The sequence below is a fragment of the Euphorbia lathyris genome, chromosome 7, assembly GCF_963576675.1.
Source record: "Euphorbia lathyris chromosome 7, ddEupLath1.1, whole genome shotgun sequence".
NCBI lineage: Eukaryota > Viridiplantae > Streptophyta > Magnoliopsida > Malpighiales > Euphorbiaceae > Euphorbia > Euphorbia lathyris.
In genome coordinates this window covers 74,433,210-74,454,262 of record NC_088916.1, presented here as the reverse complement: position 1 = coordinate 74,454,262, position 21,053 = coordinate 74,433,210, and the positions used below count along the sequence as shown (strand labels likewise).

General features: G+C 34.9%; 1 protein-coding gene across 1 annotated transcript; it reads left to right on the top strand.

The window, feature by feature from the left end:
• The first annotated feature begins 864 nt into the window (after positions 1 to 864).
• On the top strand, positions 865 to 5,238 carry LOC136200836 (auxin response factor 17). Its single transcript, XM_065991312.1, has 3 exons — positions 865 to 2,126; positions 3,013 to 3,752; positions 5,038 to 5,238. The coding sequence occupies exons 1-2, from the start codon at positions 1,041 to 1,043 to the stop codon at positions 3,694 to 3,696; spliced, it is 1,770 nt and encodes a 589-aa protein (XP_065847384.1). The 5' UTR covers positions 865 to 1,040; the 3' UTR covers positions 3,697 to 3,752; positions 5,038 to 5,238.
• Positions 5,239 to 21,053: the final 15,815 nt, after the last annotated feature.

The following is a 21,053-nucleotide window of genomic DNA, read 5'->3' as shown; positions in this document are numbered from 1 at the left end:
ATTAGCGTTTTCATCCCAAAACTTTCTCTCAAACCTCTCTCCACCAAACACTCCAATCAGCGGTTTCAGTGGTCAAACCTCTAAAGTTGATCAAAACCGCTCTTTTTATTCCAAAACGCTTTTACCAAACAGGGCCAAAGGGTCTAAAAATGCTTTTTCATTCTAAAACTGAATTTATTTGTTTAATAAAGAGACAATATTCGAATATTTAGCTTTATAGTTTTTATGGAAATGCAGATTTATTTCCAAGCAATATATTTTTTGGAAAATTTCTGAGTAAGATTAATTCTAATCATATCTAAATAAAAATTTGAACATCCTAATTTGACCGTTATTTGACTGTCACATTAAATAAATTTATCGATAAATTGAAACAGTTTCATATATTTTGATATATTATATTTAATTGTATTAACCTAACAAATATTTTAGAGAGTTTTTTTATTAACTTATATTATATTTGATAAACTTAGTTGTTAAGATTTTGGTAACAAATATCTTTCGATATAATTGATTTTCAAAATTTTGATATAACAATTAAATAATAAATCGTTATTACTTTCAAAATTTCTCTTAAAAGGAAGTAAATTAATGTTAGAGATTTTAAGATAAAATTTTATGATTTCATATATTCGAGATTAAGTCTACACTTGCCTAAAAATAGCAATAACAAATTTTGACATTATCATTTAATGAAACACTTGGTTATTAATTAAAAATGATATCAGATTAATTAATGAGGGACAAGAGCGTGAGATACACGCGGGGATAAAGAACGTTGAGAAGAAGGATGTCTAGTCCTTGACATTCCTAAAGTTAGTTAGCGTTCGTGGGCTAAAACCGTAAATATCTCCAACCAATCAAAATCGTCCTTTCTAACTCCTCCCCCAGCTTTTGCTTCCGTGCCCGTTCTCCGACCCCTATACGGCACTCTCTCTCAGACACTCACTCATTCTCACACTCTCTCTGTACAGATTTTACACAACAAATCTATGTTCATCCAACAATCTCCATAAAACCCCTACCTATCTATCTCCCCAATGCCGCCGTTGCTTCCGCCTTCCGGCGATCCTCTCCGCCCCATCGACCTCCGGATTTGGCGAGCATGCGCTGGTTCATCTGTTCATATCCCGACGGCTAATTCTAGGGTTTATTACTTCCCTCAAGGTCATCTCGAGCATGCCTCCTCTTCTTCGTCTCCTTCTTTACTCTCTCCTCTTGCTATTTCCAGGCCTTTTTTCCCCTGCCATGTCTCTGATGTTCAATTGCTTGCTGATCTTGTTACCGATGAGGTTTATGCCAAGTTCCTTATCTTTCCCGTTGTTGATTCTTCTTCTTCTTCTCTGTCTTTTGTGGAATCGTCTTCCGCTCGTTTTGATCGAGGTGGTGGTGATGACGAGGAGGAGGATAAGATTGTGGCGTTTGCGAAGACTCTGACGCCGTCCGATGCTAACAATGGCGGCGGTTTCTCTGTTCCGAGGTTCTGTGCGGATTCGATCTTTCCGCCGTTGAACTACCATGCGGAGCCGCCGGTGCAAACCCTAACGGTTACCGATATCCACGGGACTTTGTGGGATTTCAGGCACATTTATCGAGGTACGCCACGTAGGCACTTGTTAACCACTGGATGGAGTAAGTTTGTGAATCATAAGAAGTTGATTGCTGGTGATTCGGTGGTTTTTATGAGGAATATGGCGGGGGAGATGTTTATAGGAGTACGAAGGGCTGTGAAGTTTAACAGTGGTGGGGATTCTGCTAGGTGGCGGGAGCAGATTGGTTACGGGAATTCTGGAGATGCGAAAATGAAGGTTAAGGACGGCGGATTCACCAGGACTGGAAGAGCAAAAGTTTCGCCGGAGGCTGTTCTAGAGGCGGCGGAGAAGGCAGCTCAGGGCCTGCCATTTGAAGTCGTCTATTACCCGAAGGCAGGGGTGCATTCGGAGTTTGTGGTCGGGGCTGAGTTGGTGGAGGGAGCGTTCAATGTTTGTTGGACGCCTGGGATGAGAGTGAAGCTGGGAGTGGAGACGGAGGACTCTTCCAGGACGACGTACTTTCAGGGGTCAGTTTCATCTGCGGGTGTGCCAGACAGTGGGCCATGGCGGGGCTCTCCTTGGCGCATGCTTGAGGTATGCATTTACCGTTTCTCTGATTTTCGTCAGTCTAGATCCGGTTTATTGTTATTTTGTGTAATGATTGGAAACTGATTGCCATATTAGATCTTGATACATCTATCTGTATTGTAGTGTATTTTAGAGATAATAGCATATGTACAATTTTTCAATTACTTGATCTTTGAGATGGTTTGAATGCTGAAATAATTTTCCTCAGAGGTAATATATACACTGCACATAATAAATCTCTTTTCCTGTGATTAAGTTAGCACTTGATCCTACAATTGATAATAATGGTCATGCTCATAAGAAGAAATCAAGCGGCATTAATTTTCAATGTAGCATCATTTTTAAGAATTGGATTTCATTGGACGCAGGATTGCTGTTTTGTGGTGTTTTACTTTTTGAATTACGTACATTTTGGTTTTCTTTTCCTGTGACTTTATTTCTAAATTTTTCTGATGTGGTGCTTTATTATAAAGTCACTTTCTTACTTGTATGCCTTCATTCACATGTTCTATTTTTTAACAATTGATTAATATCAGCTGATAGCTGGCTAAATGAGCTTAAAATCTTGAGGTAATAATACATTGCATGAGAGTTATTTTCTTTTTCTTGTCTTGTCTGTATGTTGAAGTAATCTTTTTTCCATGTTGATGGTGTTGTTTTTTTTTTTCCAACTTTATTTTATTTTAGTTCTAATGTTCGATAACTGGAGTATCATAGTACATAATCCCCCTGTTTGGATGGGGTGCTATTAATGTAAATTCTAATATATGAAACGACTAAACAGTTATGAGAATGCTGTCATGAAATTTGATACTGATATATGTGGTTAAAAAGTTTACAAATCCAATTAACTTATTTACTAGTATCCCTCCTCTCACTCTCTGTAACACAGATCACATGGGATGAACCTGAAGTTCTGCAGAATGCAAAGAGACTGAGCCCTTGGCAAGTTGAGTATATGACTCCCACACCACCTATTCATGCTGCTTTCCCTCCCGCAAAAAAATCCAAGTTTCCTGAGAATTCTGGGTTTCTGACAGATGGAGATGCAGATCTATTCTTTCCTATGTCAGGACTAACCAATTCAACAATGGATAGCTTGAACCAACCCTTGTTGAATTATCACTCTTTTCCTGCTGGCATGCAGGGAGCCAGGCAAAATCCTTTTTTCAGTTTATCCAATTTCTTAAGTGAGAATCCTCCACAATTGTGTAGTGATACTGTTTTTGACAACAAGATGGTGCCAAAGTTGAAAACGGTGTCTACTGAGCTGAACATTGGCAGTTCACAATCAGAAAACTTTTCACCAGACAGTCAGAGCAGTGTGCATTCTTTTGGTTCTGAACTTGTCAGAAACCAGGGCTGTAGTTCAACAAAAGTCGGTATAAGTTCATTTCAGTTGTTTGGTAAGATCATTCACATGAACCAACCGGTTGAAAGTGGCTATGATGATGTTGGGTACATGGAAGATTGTGGCAGTAAACTTTATAATGAGAGTAATCCACTGGATCTTGCATTAACATCCTCCTACACAGAATTGCTCAACAGGATCGATGTCCAGTGCCAAAGAGCCTAAGCTGTTGAAGCATGCTCTTTGTGAACTAGTAGTTGTGCTGATAAGTAGCTGTACAGGTGCGCTTGTCCCTGACTAGTTAGATTAAACCTACTTATTTTGTGCTTAAATGAAATTGAGTTACATATGAATTTTGATTAAGAGAACTAATAGATAATTAATTGTCTACCACATATGTTCTTCCCCAAAATGTAAATAATTGAAGTAATCTCTAATATTCTCTTTTTTAGCTTTGGTGTTATTATTTATTTTTCAGTATACAACCTACTCCCTAGAGTTCATGTATCTCGTATTAATATGTTTGGGATATGGGTGAGTTCTTTTTGTCCATGCCATTTGTACCGGATTTGGGGGGTAGCCTCACTTCTATTAATTATTTAACTTACACCAATACTGCCCCTTACATTTTCTAAATCTCCCATGAACCGTAGAGCTATGATGCATGGACACGCTAAAGACTCTGGCGTTCCCTGTGTCCAACATGTTTCTGACACTAAACTTTTGGGCACATAGTACGGCATGTACTACTAGGTCGCAACTCCTTATGGTGTTATCCATCACTCCATCATTTAGGTCATTTGATATTATCCATTATTGAGTTTGATTTTGTTCATTATATAATCATGTAATTACTAATATAAATGTATTAATTATTTTGTTATAGTTTTTATAATTTTAATGTTCATAAATATAACCCTATAATTTTATTATTGAGACGTTTCTCCTACATATCTGTGTCCTATACTTTTCTGACATAACGTTTTCCTGAGTCCTTGTCCGTGTGCACATCCGTAACGATTTCCTTATCTGGGCAATACAGCTGTAGAGTAATTTCTTCTTCCTGAAGAAACCTCGAGTTATGAGTTAAAATAAATGCTTTTTTTGTCATTGCGGTGTTCTTTTCCTGCACCCATACATAGGTTATGATTTTAATGTAATTCTCTGGGTTCTATAGGTCATTTTAATTGCTCTCTATCTTATAGAAGCCTAACTTGTTCCATGCTATGTTCAATGATCATATTGACACTTGATTGCCTACACTATAGAATCTAGAGTAGGGGTGTTAAAACGGGTTATTGCATCGTAATTGTGTTATGTGACCTATGTATTGCACATGATAGTATATGACATAAATGACACAAAAATGACAATTGTGTCAAATTTGCCATCTCTGTAATCGTGTTGCCATGTCAGAAATTCATAGCCTAATCTAGAGAAACTGTAATCTGGAACTTGCTTTGAATTGATTTGTCCTGAAATTAGATCTCATAAAAATGTGTAGAGGATACTATGTGCACCCACCACTTAGCTCCTGATATATTCTATACCCATTGATGTTTGCAGGTGCTGTGAGCAGGCAGGGCTCGCTGACTTCTTAATAGCCCCTGGCAGTAGTAAGTAACGAATGCGTTTCAGTTTAGACTATGATTTTGGAACTTGGACATTTGTAAACTTAGTATGTGTTAAAATGGAGTTTTGAACGTTTGTACGTGACATGGTATTGTTAGGAATTGCTGCATCATATTTCTTCGTTGCTTCATGTAATATAGTCTTTATAACATATTGACTGGGGGGGAAGGTATACTTAGCTTTTTTATTCTTTATCAATGAGAACATGATTCCTGTTCTGAGAAGTTAGGGGGAAATGCCGCAGTGCAGGAACTAGATTGTGAACTGAGATCCAGGTTTTCTCTCCTTTGATTGTTTTGGGCCGTTTGATTATTGATTGGCTTTGAAATTCTTCAATTTTCTTAGGATAAAGGATCAATTTCGCCGCTGAACTTTGGTTAGTAGTATCAATTTAGTCCCAAATCAAGTTTAGGTATCAACTTGATATCATCAGTCCAAATATAATACATGTTAGTATATAATTGGTACTTATGTGATATGTGTCGTTTTCTCATTCTATTATTTTGAATTGATTTGACTTGTATTGTATGTTAAGTTGAAGGTTCAAATTGGTAATTTGGATTTGATTGGAACTAAATTGATTCCACTAGCCAACTTAGGACCAAATTATCCTTCAATTCAAATTTCTTGCTTTTAGTTTGGGAGTAGGCTTGCGTTTTATGAATAGTTCCTTTTAAGACAGGCCGTGAGTGAGTGAGTGAGTGAGGGACTGCTCCTTGTGGGTATATGCTGGAAAAGAGCAGTTTTCGGGCATCGATAAGAGAGCCATTACTGTATGCTTTTTGTTGTTGGTGTATGTGAACCCTGATGTTCGGTTTGCAAGTCTCTAGTCATCTATGTTGCACACACACTACTAATGTTTATGTTTTAGAAATAAGGCCTTATGTACATTTAGAAAAGTCTATTGTCCCCTATATTCTAAAAACATTCCATTTACCTCAACTTTTTGAAAAGTGACCTATATTGACCCTTATAATTTAGGGGGCAGAGCAAGATGATATTTTGTACAAGGTAATGTGCATAACTTAAAGCAAATTTAGAAGCAAATAGGTCATTTAAGAAAGTTGAGGGGGTTTAATAGATCGATTTAAGTAAATTCAGAGGGTAAATATGGTATTTTCAAAGTATATGGGGTGGGTTTTTTTTTTTTTTTTTGCGCACAATTACATAAAGCTAAAGACATTAATTCTAGAAATAACATTTTTGATATCCGTGCCATTGGTCATAATTAAATTAAGACTCTTCGTGTCCAAGGTTTAGTAATAGTTAAGAATAGAGAAGTTTACATAGAAATGGTGGTTTTCATCTGGTCAGATAGTAATAGTTATAGTAATAGTTAAGAATAGAGAAGTTTACATAGAAACGGTGGTTTTCACTTGGTCAGTGACCGACCAAGTGAATGTGGTCTGTTACCACTAGATTAAATTCATTTTTTAAAAACTATTTATATCTATGTCAAATAATAATTTAAATTATGTCAAGTTAAATAAATAATTATGTTTAATATATTTTAAGGACTAAGATATATAAGTTATGAGTTTAGAATATATTTTGTAGGATTTAGAATTTATGAATTAATGTCTAAATTTTTAAAATTAGGATATGTTATGTAATTTATCTGTGATATGTTATGTGAAAATGTGACATATTTAAAGTTTATTTTGACAAAAATGATTTAGTTGTAATTCCATACGACTCTAGCTTGACTGCCTTGTCAACTTGTCCGACTATCCGGCCTATGCTGCTTTTGGGGCCCTTTTTGTTCTTTGTCAATTTTATGAGCAGTGCAATATTGGGTCGTTAGCTATGCTTTGGTCTTCTTATGGAAGACCCTAGTCAATAATGGAATATCTTACCAGACAGACAGAAAGTGATATGTGGAGAGAAAAGTATCCCATTTGAATTAAACACGTTGTTGTGATATATTTCTAGTAGGACCACTTTCTTATATTATAAATAATCACTATTCAAGTAAAAGAAAAAGAACAAAACTAATTAGATTAAGGCACTATTCTTAGTCATGCTATTTAAATGATTGATTTACTTTTGTATAAATCTTCTTTCTGCTGTTAAAATTTTCTTTAATACTAATTTTTTCTAGAGTAGATAAAGGATAAATTTGAGAAAAATTGTTAAACATACATAGATAACATAAAATGTTGTATAAAATTAATAAATTGATACTCTCCTTTTGTATGTAGACATAAATTATTATTTTGACCAATTTAATTACACAGCTAGAAATTTTCTACTATATTTTAAGAATAAATTAAATGTTGTATTCATTAATTGAGGGCGTTTCTTAACTTGTGAAGTGTGAAACTATATTTGTGCTTGTGGACGGAGAGTATTTCTTAGATGACCTTGTAAACAGCTTGTAGTTAAAACTGGATGGATTAAGTTAATTTTGATGTAGTATCTCGGTATTGCAATATTGGTCCTGATATCAGTGATAACCGATATGGGCTTTATTTGAGGTTTGGTCCAGCTTGGGAAATCTGTAGAAAAGTAAATTGCGGAGATCCGCAAGTTAGATAATAAGAGGACGTTTGTTTTGAGAGGTTTTAAGAAATGATAAGGGAAATATGAGGTCTTATTTTTATTGTTGGTGTTTGTTTTATTAACACAATTTTTTTTTTTTTGGATTTATCTCAAACTCCTTTAATTTCATTATGGGGCCGTTTGTTTTGGGTGTTTCAGGAAAGAGTAAATGAAAAATGATGTTTCATTCCATTTGTTAGTGTTTGTTTTATTAATTCAATCATTCCCTGCCTTTTTTTTTTCAAGTTTTGAATTTACCCATAATTCCTCTAATCTCATTTTCCATTCTTAAGATTTTTTATTCTTTTTCCTCTTTCATACTAACTTGAACTTCTATCCTCCTTATAAATTTCCATTTTACTATCTATTTTAATTTTTAATTTTTAATTTTTATTTTAGTCAATATATTTTTTATTTTTACTTTTCTATCCTTTGATTAATTTCACTTTTGATCCTTGTATTTATATATTTTTAAATTTTTTCCTCAAAAAATATTTTAACTGAATTTTACTTTTTGATTTTTGTTTTGATCCTTATACTTATTTATTTTTATTCTTTTATCCCTAAATTAATTTTATTTTTTATCCTTGTACTTATTTATTTTAACTTTCTTACCCTGAAAATAATTTTGACCAAATTCTTTTATTTTACCATATTATTCAGTTTTAATATTTATTTTTAATTATTTTAAAATAATTATTTTATTTTTAAAATATAATGTTTATACATTTTCTTTGATTAATTTTATTTCAGTTTCCTCTATTTCATCATCTTTTGATTTTAACGGTTAAATTAATTGATTTTAATTTTTATATTTTGTTAATAGAGACACATGTATGTATAGAATTTTTGTTAAAAACACAACTCTGATTTATTACCTCGTTTGAACCAAACAACCACAAAGTGAATCAGAGTATGATCGCGAGCAGCGGGCATCTCCGTAACGGCCTTGTTAAAGCGTTCCAAGGACCTCTACTCGTTTCACTCTCATAGCAAGCTCATATGACTAGCCTAACTCTAAGAAGCCTTCCTAGTTTGAAAGAATCTTCCAGTCTCCTCCTATGCTCTGGACATAGCAAGAGGAAGATATTCTTACCTCACTTGTTCTAAGAGTCTCATATTCCTTTATGGAACTGAAACAAATAGATAAAGGAATTCAATCGTCATTCCATTCCTTTCTCCTTGTTTCCCTTTCTTGATTCCATTCCCTTACCCTTTTGCTAACCAAACTCCCCTTTAAGGTTTTCACTTTTGAGTCACACTATGAAACTTTGGGAGCGAGAGATCAAACAAAAGCTAAGGAGAAATGTGAAGATCTCGGAAAACCAATTTGGCTTAATACCGGAAAAATCAACTATGGAGGCCATTCATCTAATGAGACAATTAATGGAGCACTATCGGAAGAAGAAAGATTTGCATATGGCTTTCATTAACTTGGAGACGATATATGATAACGTACCAAGAGAAGTACTTTGGTGGAATTTAATAAGGAAAGACATTTCGTGAAAATATATTCACATCATAAAGGACATGTATAAGGGAGCGTGCACAAGTGTGTGTACTAGTGTTGGGAAGACTGAAGAGTTTCCTATTACGATTGTAGTGCATCAAGATTCTCACTTAGCCCATTCCTTTTTACCGTCGTTATGGACGAACAACAAGGTTACTTCAAGACGGTATACCATGATGCATGTTGTTTGCAGATGATATTGTGTTGGTTGATGAGACTAAAGAAGACGTGGAGAGTAAGTTGGAATTATAGAGACAAACTTTGGAATCTAAAGGCTTTAAGTTGAGCAGAAGTAAGTCGGAATATTTGGAGTATAAGTTTGGTGGCGACAGAAGTAAGGAGGTAGGGACAATCACCCTGGATAGGAGGGTTGTTCGAGGCTCGAATTGTTTCCGTTATTTAAGGTCTATTATTCAAACAGATGGAGAATTGGATGGAGATGTTGCTCATAAGATTAAATCTGGTTGGTTGAAGTGGAAGAGTGCTATGAGTTTTCCTTTGCGATCCTGGCATGCCTAATAGATTGAAAGAAAAATTCTACTGCGCGGCAATTAAGCCTACATTGTTATATGGTACGAAATTTTGGATAGGGAAACACTATCACATTCATAAGATGTCGATGGCGGAGATGCTATGTTGCGATGGATGTGTGACCATATGAAAAAGGATTGGGTGAGGAATGAAATAGTCAGAACGAAAGTAGGGGTTACATCTATTGAGAATAAAATGAGAGAAAATCGACTAAGGTGGTTTGGCCATGTAAGACGAATAACGTTTGATACACCGGTTAGAAGGATTGAAGAGTGGCAAAGGGATGCAATGGTGAGGGGTAGGGGAAGGCCTAAGCAAACTTGGAAAAGGGTGATTGAGAGTGGTATGAGTTTATTAGGGATTGGGGATAATATGATAGTGGGTAGGACAAAGTGGAGGGAGAGAATTTATGTCGCTGACGCGATTTGACTTCACGATTTTGTATAACGATTCATGTTAGCCGACCCCGAACCATTTCAGGACTAAAGCGTTATTGTTATTGATTAATTTCACTTTTAATTCTTGCACTCATATGTTTTTATTTTTTCGTTGAAAAATATTTTTAATCAAATTTTACTTTTTAATTTTCATTTTGGTCTTTATTATTATTTTTTTGGTAGGAAAGGAAAAGAAAAAAAAACAAAAATAAAAAACCGCTCAACCCGGGATCAGCCTAGGAAAACTGACCCCCACCACATCCTCCAAGATCAAAGAAGAGATGAAGACCGGCGGGGAAGAGAAGGTAGAAAGACCCAACACACTAGAGTGCCCTTCCATCGCAAGACGGTCCGCAACACGGTTCTGCTCCCTATAAATATGAGCAAACCTAATAGACTCAAAGGAGGAACCAATCCTCTTAATGCTTTTAATAATGATCAGGTTATTCCAGCAAACAGCATTGCCCTCAGAAATCATTTTAACCGCTTCTTGGTTATCCGATTCAACAAGAAGCTTCTTCACCCCAAGCTCCTTAGCAAGTTTCAAGCCCGAGAAAATCCCCCAAATTCTGAGAGAAGCCAGAAACCCACCTGCCACCATCGTCTCTAAGGACCCCTCCTGCGGCAATTCTTCCGTCTCTTAGACAAGAACCATTAGTGTTGAGTTTAACCACCCCTTCCCTCGGCTTACACCAGCCTAAAAGATTGACCTCCCTCCTCTGAACATCCCTAGGTAAGGGGTCATCAACAAAACTCTCAACCAAGGTACTAATCTTCTTAGAAAAGAACTCAAGGACATTAGGCTGAGACACCACTCCTCCTCTAAAGATCTCCTCGTTCCGCCATTTCCAAATCTGATGGCAGACCACCACAAAAAGAAGGACATCTTGATTTCCAGGCAGAAGAATCCCTTTAATTCCATCAACAAACCAATCATTTTCAGAATGGGCTAAAAAGGAAGGTAGCACATCCCTAGGGAGAATTCTCCTCCAAACCTCCTTACTTCTCTCACAATCCCTGAGAGCATGACACAAAGTTTCCTCAAACCCTCTGCATCTGCCACAGGCTCCAGAATCCACCAGGTGCCTCCTTTTTCTATCCGAATTAGTAAGCAATCTATTCCTAGCCCCCAACCACATGAAACTCCTAATACGGTACAACACTTTTAAGGCCCAAATCGGTTTCCACACCCCAGGGAACGGAGAATCCAAATCCTGATAGAACGCCTGAAAAGAAGATTTAGAATAGGCCCCATTGTTAGTCAGCGCCCAACAGTAACTATCCTTGTCCTCAATTTGATTACTAATGTGAACACCTCTGATAGTAAGGAGCGATTCCAGACTGAGGTAGGACTCAAATTTATCCCAAATCCACTCACCCTCAGAATCCACCACATCAGCAATCCTCCAGTCCTGAATGTCCATCGGAGGCAAGGAAGTACAAATCTCCAATAAAGGCTTCTTACCTACCCAAATATCCTTCCAAAATCTGATGGACCTGCCATTTCCCACATTCCACCCAATCCCAGAACAAAATTCAGCAAAAATTGCACTAATGCCTTTCCATAGAAAGGAACAATTAGCCACTCTATCCTTAGGCCCCCCAAACACCTTATCCTTCCGGTATTTCCCGCATAAGAGTTGGACCCACAGAGCTGAAGGAGACTGCCACATCCGCCACAGAAGTTTCATTAATAAGACTTTATTATTATCTTTGGCTTTCCTAATGCCCAGACCTCCCAATTTTAACCAATTTTTTTATTTTATCATAATATTCAGTTTTAATATTTATTTTTAATTATTTTAAAATAATTATTTTCTTTTTTATAATATTCAATTTTAATATTTATTTTAAATAACTTTTTAATATAATTTTTATGCATTTTATTTTAGTTTTCTTTGTTTCACAGTGTTTTGATTTTATTGGTTGAAGTAATTGATTTTAATTTATATATTTATATGTAATTAATTTGTTAATGCATAACATGTATTTATAAAAATTACTGTTAAAAACAATCCTCTACTCTAGTTTATTATCACATTGAGTCAAACAACCATAAAGGGAATCAATGGTATATCATTATCTTTCCGGAACCAAAACAAGCAGACAATGAAATTTAGGGTCATTCCATTCCTTTCTTCTCGTTTCCCTTTTGTATTCTATTCTGTTACTCTTGCGTGAACCAAACTATACTATATCAGTTTGGTTGCTCATTTTCATGCTTCTATTTTCCTTTTCACTTTAAAAAAGATAGTTTTAGGTGTTTGGCTTTGCCTTTTACACCTGAGAAGTAGCATTTTACAAAAGCAATGATCCGTGCTTTTTGGAAAAGCAGCTTTTTCCAACAGCAACATAAAATAAACGGGTCCATAATCATAAATAATGTGTCAATGAGATCTTTATTGGGTCGTATATTCTATATATAGTCATGATTTTTTAATAATTACTCGATTTGAGATTGATTTATGCTCTAAGTGGATTTTTTTATAATTAAAGTTTTTTCGTATATTAGAATTCGAATTCGTGATATTTAAATTAAGTGACTTTAAACGCTTAACCACTTGAGTGGATTTTGATTGGGTTACTCAAAAAGTGATTAAATATTTCAAATTATACTGCCTCTATCCTATACAAATTTATCTTTTTAACATATTATGAAATAAATATACTTTTTTTTACCAAGAAAATACAATAAAATAAACACGAATTTTTTTTTATAACTAGAAAACCTCACTATATTTTGTTTTACTTATATTTACTATAAATTTGAAATTACTTTAGAAAAAAGATTAACCATTTTATTAATTAAATCACTTTGTTAATTGGAGGTACATAAAAAAATAACAATAATACTTTGTCTTCTTAATTGTGTATTTTACCATTTGTGTCGTGGAATGCAGAAACGTAATAGTTAATTTTCTTTTATCTACCGAAAAAAAGTATTTCAATTGTAATATTATTTCAATACTAAATCTGCAAATTTAGTTATATTAAAATAAAAAATATTTCAGATAAAAAAATTAAAAAACATCAGCTGAATATGTCAAAATACTCAAGCAACAAGAAGACTTTTGGAGAGGGAAAGCTAAACTATTTTGGATGCAGAGGGAGATTTAAACTCGAAATACTTTCATGTTCATGCCTCGGCTAGAAAGCGCAATAATTCTTTTTTTTTTAAAACTTCGTAATGATCAAGGCGAGTGGTATGGTTGGGATAATAGCCTCGATTCTATTTCAACCAAGTACTTCCAATCGATTTTCTTAAGCAATGGTAGTGATGCGGCTCATATCCTTTCTCTGGTCCATCCTCCGATGACTACATAAATTAATGATAAGTTATTATCGCCCTTTTGTACTGAAGAGGTTCAATCATCCTGCTTTTCGATGCATCCAGACAAAATCCCCAACCCAAATGGGCCAAACCTCAATGCAATTTTGGCATATAGTAGGGCTTGATATTGGTTCAGGCAACCTTGCTATCCTTAATCGATCTCAGCTCCCTCCTCACTTGAACGATACTCTTATTGTTCTTATTCCCAAAACGTCTGATGTGGAACTAGTCTCTGACTTGCGTTCTATAGCTTTATGTAATTAATGTGTTATTCAAGATTATTTCTAAGATGATTGCGAATTTTTTTAAAAAGTGCTTCCTTCAGTGATCTCTGATAGATAAACTTATTTCCTATTGGGTAGGTTAATTAGGACAACAGTATAGTGACCTATGCGATTATTCACAAGATGAAGTGTAAGAGACAAAGCAAGAAAAGAATGGCGACTCTCAAACTAGGAATAAGCAAGGTGTACGATATAGTAGAATGAGTTTTCCTTCAGAATATGATGGTTCAGTTGGGTTTTCATCCTCAATGGATAAAGTGGCTTATGATATGTGTTACTTCGGTCAGCTATAAAATCACCCATGGGGGCGTGAGCTTGGGCATATTATTCCATCCGGAGGGCTTAGACATGGTGAGTCATTATTTCTGTTTATGTTTCTTAATTATCTACAAAGAAGGCCCATACTATCTCCTTACGAAGTAGGAAAGAGCGGGCATTATCCATGTATCTTCAGTCAATTCCCACATGTATCTTGAGTGTCTTCCTAATGCCTAATCAATTATGTGAAGACGTGAATAAAATCTTGAATTAGATCCAGTGGAAATCTTTGAATAATATCTCATCATGTATCCATTGGAAAAATTGGCATAGGCTCTATCGTCCAAACGATCAAGGAAGAATGCGGTACAGGAACATCCATGACTTTAATATAGCCCTTTTGGCAAAGCAAGGCTGACGCATATTACAAGATCCATTTTCATTCATTGCTCGAGTGCTTAGGGCTCATTATAATCCTTCCATTAATTTTCTTTAGGCGGATTTAGGTCATAATACTTCATATATCTAGTGTAGCATTTTGGCTGACCGAGAGATCCTTAAGAAAGGTCTCTGATGTAAAATAGAGAATGGGGCTACTGTTAGTATTTGGGATCATTCGTGGCTTCTTGGCGATGTAAATCTTATTCCTTTTAGTCTAGTTTCCTTTACGCTACCAACATGCTTGGTTCAAGATCTTTTAGAGATGGATGGTCGATGGAATCAGCAACCGGTTCACTAAGTGAGGTCAGTGGTGTAACATCCCTAAAATCCTAATATATAATTCATCATGCATTCATATATGTATTCATGATTAATATACATACATTTTAGATTCATCTCATTTTCACTAGAAGTTTCATATGCATAATGCGATTAAGGTGTGATTAGTGCATTGTTAAAATGTAATGATTGGTCAGTGAGATAATTGAGTTAGGACTTAAATGAATGAACAAATATGATCTTAATTGGTTAAATTAGAGTTAAATAGGGCCGAAGTTGAAGTTTGGTAAGCAAGCACCTCATTAAGCATGAGTTGTTACTCAATTAGGACAAATTACACCTCTTTGATTCAAAAAGATGTACAAATCTCATTCCTATCATTCCAGCCCCAATTTTTTGAATTCCTGGGCTCTAACCTTTCCTTTTTCATTCCCTAAGAAATTTCAAATAAAACTCTTTCATTTTCTTCCATTTTTAAGGCAAACAAGTGAAGTTATGAAGAATATTAGGTGAAAGACACCAATAAAGGTTAGTAGGTTGTTTTACCATCTTTTTCCATGGGTTTTGGATTCTGAAATCCTTAAGTATGATGATAGGATTGGGTATAGATAAGTAATAATTTCTTTTGTTGAGTTTTGTTGTTTATTTAAATTGTTTATAGGTTGTCTAATTGAAAGGTATGTATCACGTGTCCTAAACAGAAATATAAGGGACTATTTTTAGTCATCTTGTGTCATACTTTTCATCTAGTTAGAATGCAAATTTTGAGAAGCATAAAGAAGTATGTTAACTAACTCTCTGTAAAATATGGTGCTTTAATTCAATATATATATGAAGCTAAGCTTGTTAGAGTATGACTACCTGAAAATTGAATGTCATGTGAGACAACCATGTTGAGATGAAATTTTTACTTAGGTTCCCAATTAGAGAATGTGTATTACTACTTTTCCTAAATCAGTTATGCCTATAAAAGGATTTGCTAGAAATTGTGTTGGTTGTGAGCTAGGTTGAGTTAATTATGGTAGGTACAAAGCTGGGTAGTTTATTTCCTTACTGGAAACATGACAGAATCCTTTTGCATGACTTACATTATGTAGAGATGATATTAATGTAAATTTTTGATATTTATATCCATATATGTCTACTATCAGTAGATTTAAGAAACAAGCAATCTGGATTAGTATAGAGGGATTTAAGGCATAATGTGAACAAGTAGGTCGTGTGAGGGTCTAAGACAAAAGAATTAAATTGCATGAACATTGTGGAGTCAGTGTCTTGCAATTATCATAAAGCATGTGTTAGTTCATATTTTCATTGAGATTTCATTGGTCATAATTATATAAATGTGATGTGATATTAGGAGGACAATGTGCAATTGAACATGCACACGATCATGTAGAATAGATCAAGTCAAGTGTAATGGTAAGCATATTGCTTATATATGTGTATAAATGTATTATGGTTTGTGATTTTGTTGAGTATTGAATGTGATTGAATGTAATGTGAATGATGTAAATAATGTTGTGAATGTTTGTGATAGATATGAAAGGTATATGATGGAGTAAGTTGCGATGTTATGAGCTGAAATGTGGCATGTTGAGCCTTGTGCACATACTTGAACTGAATAATGGTTGAATGAGAAAATAATGTGACCTTGCTTATATGGATATATAAAATGGTCCTGGTTGAGAGTGCTATCAAAATTAGTGAGCCGGAAGAACATATGTTGAGTTATATCTGTAGCGGACTACGTGAATTGAGTTCAACTCCTCCATAGCACATATGATTGTTCCGAATTTGTGATCCGGGATATGGATTGAGCCCAAGGACCATGTTACATATGTCATCTAAGTAGAGTGAGGACCATAATTAATCAAATAATGATTATTGTAATAAGTGAATTACTTTAGTGACTTTGTTCTCTAAATGTATGATAATGCTAATTTGATAATGATGGTATATTTTTATTTGTGTTCTTTAAATTAATTTTGTATCCGTAGTCTATTTCTTTGATGGAAATAAGACATAACCTTTTTGCATACTCTACATTATGTAGAAATGTTTTTTTATGTGAATATATATATTATACCCATATATATGTAGTATCATTAGGTTCAAGAAGCATGACATTTGAATTAGTATAGAGGGAATTAAGGTAGAATGTGTACAAGTAGGTCATGTGAGGGTTTAAGATAAAAGAATTAGATTGTATGAACATTGTCGAGTTAGTGTCTTGTAATTATCATACAACATATGTTAGTTCATATTTTCATTGAGACTTTATTGCTCATAATTATATAAATGTTATATGATATTAGGAGGACAAAGTGCAATTGAACATGCATCCGATCATGTAGAATAGTTCAAGTCAAGTTCAGTGGTAAGCATATTGCTTATATATGTGTGTAAATGTATTGTGCTTAGTGACTTTGTTAAGTATGGAATGCGATTGAATCTGATGTGAATGATGTGAATAATGTTGTGAATGTTTGTGATATGTTGTTATAGATACAAAAGGTATATGATGGAGTAAGTTGTGATGTTATGAGCTGAAATGTGGCATGTTGAGCCTTGTGCACATACGTGAACTGAATAATGGTTGAAAGAGAGAATAACGTGACCTTGCTTATATGGATATGTGAAATGGTCTTGGCTGATAATGCTATCAGAATGTGAGCCAAAAGAACATATGTTGAATTATATCTGTAGCGGACCATGTGAATTGAGTTCAACTCCTCCATAACACATATGATTGTATTCTAAATTTGTAATACGGTTGGGCCCGAGGACCATGTTACATATGTCATCTAAGTATAAGGGGCCCATAATTAATCAAATAGTGATTATTGTAATAAGTGAATTAAGTGAGTGACTTTGTTCTGTGAATCTATAATAATGCTAATTTCACTATATCATTTTCCCTTTCACATGACACAAGATATATGACAGACATTTATTATTGTATCGTCTATATGTTTTTCGTGAGACTATAATAATTTTATGCCATTTGAAAGGTTAAGTGCAAAAAACCTCAAATTACATGTGGCTTTACGATGACACATGTCTGTCATCCTTAAGAAACTATAATTTAACCAAAAAGTACATAATGGTCAGATGACATATTTGTATATAACTGTCATTGTTGTCTAAAAACAAAAAAGCGGCAAATTTTATAAGTTCCGTGGAACAAAATTTTCTCAAAATTTTAACGTGCCCAGGAATTTAACACCATATAAAAGACAAGTGAAAACCTAATTTTTCTCTTTCTGTACTTTCTTCCTTTTTCTAGAGCTCTCAAAATTCAAACCCAATTTCTCTCTTTGCGCTTTCTTCCTCCTGCTAGAGCTCTCCAAATCCAAACCTAAACTTCATCTCCCCCAATCGGTGAGTGAAATAAGGTGCTCAATTGGATCCTTCGATGCTTCCCGGGACTTCCTAGAAACCTTTTGCAGAAATTATTCCATTTGAGATATGTTTTTCTTTTGAATCTGTATTCATAATTTTATAGTTTCTTTGTCAAATTGAATTTTTTTTAATTTAAATTGTGTCATTGTTTTGTTTATGGTGTGATTGGTTGCAAGTTTAATTTTTTTTTTGTGCTGCATCTTTTTACCAAATGTTCAAACCGAATGACATTAATGGCCTGAAACCTTGTAAGTTTGACTCTTGATTTTTAATGGGATTCTTTATGGCAATGTTGATCCAACTATCCACTTCTCTAAATAACCACGGGGAATTTAATCCTGACTCCATGTTTTTGCAGGACATGGTTGATTTTCTTAGCAAATTTATTATTATTTATCAAAACATTATTTTCTAAGTTGGGATTAACTCTGAAGCATCTATATTCAAAATCCTAGTAGTACTTAATGCCCATAGATTTCTCCTCTAATGGAGAGAATGTTAGTTCTTGCTGCTTCTAGTAGCTTCAGTTTAGACAGTATAATCAAAAGGATATCATCTGCTAAGAAACCAGTGCAATATTTGCTAGTAAAATTTTGCTATTTTTTTTGCACCATTTTTTGTGAATATTTCCCTGCCAAGAAAATGAAGTCTGCAAATAGGCAATAACGTGAAACAGAAGATAATTCTTAGATGGAAGGAAAAAATATCATTTAATTAATGTGTATATATCATGTATGGATCTAAACAACTGCACAATTAATCAAAATGTTAGATTTGTGTCCTCTAATTTTATAGGTTTGTCTTGTTTGTAGGTTGCTTGATGAATTGGGATATTTTGGTGAATTCTTCTGGGTCATTGATGAATTTAAGTATGTTGGAGAATTCTTTTGGGTCATTAACTCATTATCTGATTGTCTTATGTTCTCATTCTTACCATAATTCTGGTCATGAAGCATCTAGTATGAAATCTCTTTTTATTTTTGGATATGGATAAATCTTTACCTATATATGTGATTATGATTTTGATATATACCATATGAAGGGAAAATCGAGGAAGGAATTCAAATTCCTTCAAGCAGCAAGAACTATAATAGTAGTTGTTTTAGGTACAAATTTTGTGAAAATATTTTGTCCATATATGTCATTACTAAGAATTTGAATGAAATAGTGAGTCAATTGGTTAAGGAGAAAGAACAGATTGATTCTTTACTTAAGAGTGCTTTGTAAAAGATAATGATAATAGACCAGTCTTCCAAAACAAATGCATTGTTTCAAGCTGTTGAGAATGGCTTAGAGAGGCTAGAATAGATAATAAGGTTCAAGCTTTTAAAGACGCAGATGAGAATAAAGTTTACAATTTGCTAGGTATTATTTTATAGGGAAAAGTACAAAAATAAACCTTGTGGTTACACCCGTTTTTCATCGACACCCTTGTGGTTTAAAAATTTACAAAATGGTACCTTGAGGTTCATTCCATTAAGCAAACACATGCCAAATTGATTAACAGTGTTAAAAGTCAAAGGGAAAAGAGTTAATTTTGTCCTTATATTTATTTCTTTTATAAATTAACCCCCTTATTATCTAATCATCACAAACTTCTCAGGTGAGTCCTCCGAGGAGGGTTCGTCTTGCTCACTGTCTTGGCATCCATTTGGAGTCTCTTCCTTTCAGTTACTTAGGAGTCCCTCTATTTAAAGGAGCTCCAAGGGCTCGTCATCTTAGCAGCCTTACAGACAAATTTCTCTCTCAATTTAGCAAGTGGAAAGGTAGCTCTCTCTCCTTTGCAGGGCGTTTAACTCTAATTAAGTCTGTTATTACTGGATCTTTGGTTCACTCATTCTTGATCTATAAGTGGCCAGTGGGATTGTTGAATAAGCTCAATAGAAGTGTTAGGAATTTCCTTTAGACGGGTTGTATTGATCAGAGGAAGCTAATCACGGTTCCTTGGCAGACTTGTTGCAAAAGTTTGGAGGGTGGAGGTTTGGGCATTGAGGACTTTAGGATCTTTAACCAAGCTCTCTTGGGTAAGATGTGTTGGGAATTAATTCAAGGCACCAGTCTAGCTATTTCTCTGATGAAGTCTAGATTTTTGGCTGTCTCCGGTTTGCTTAAAGCTACCATTGCTCCTTCCTCGATTTTGTCTTCTTGTAACTTTGTTTATTCATCCATTTGGGACCAGACCTTTTAGTGGATTGGCCAGTCTTCAATGCTTAATTTCTGGACAGATAGGTGGATCATTCCATCGGTGGCGGACAGATTGGGTCTTGATCATCAGGATAAGTGTTCTCGCTATAATTCTGTTGATGATTTTTTGGTAAATTCAGAATGGCTTGACTTAGGTACTCTACCTTCGGTTGTTCAAGATAGTATTCGATCTATTCATTGGGTAGAGATGATATTGATTTCTGCGCTTGGCAGCCCTCTACGAAGGGTATTTTCTCTGCCAAAGAGTACTATTCGGTTATCAGTCCTAGTTCCTCCTCGGTGGACTGGTATAAATTTGTTTAGAATGCTCGCACTCCCCCTTCTCGTTCCTTCACTTTATAGAGAGTTTTGCATGGTCAGGTTCCGACTCACGACATCCTACAGCATCTAGGATTCTCCATTGCCTCTCGTTATATTCTATGTGGTAGGGATGCTGAGTCCATTAACCACTTATTCATTAGCTGTTCTTTTGTAGATTCTCTTTGGAGGGCCCTTGAGATTCATTTTGACTGCTCTTTGCCTCGTCATTCCCAATTCATCCACTTCTTCAGCACTCTTCGTAGCATTCATCTTGGCTCACAGGTGTCGATGATCTGGCATGTTGCCCCTATCACTTGCATCTGGTTAATCTGGCATTGCAGGAATGAAGCAATCTTTAAGGAAGTTTCTCCTTCTATTCAACACTCGAAGATCACCCTCTTTCGAATGATTTGAGAGTGCTTTGCCAC

Coding starts and splice junctions, on each gene's coding strand:
- LOC136200836 (XM_065991312.1), top strand. CDS start 1,041: ATGCCGCCGTTGCTTCCGCCTTCCGGCGATCCTCTCCGCCCCATCGAC. Junction 2,127..3,012: donor CTCCTTGGCGCATGCTTGAG/GTATGCATTTAC, acceptor TCTGTAACACAG/ATCACATGGGATGAACCTGA.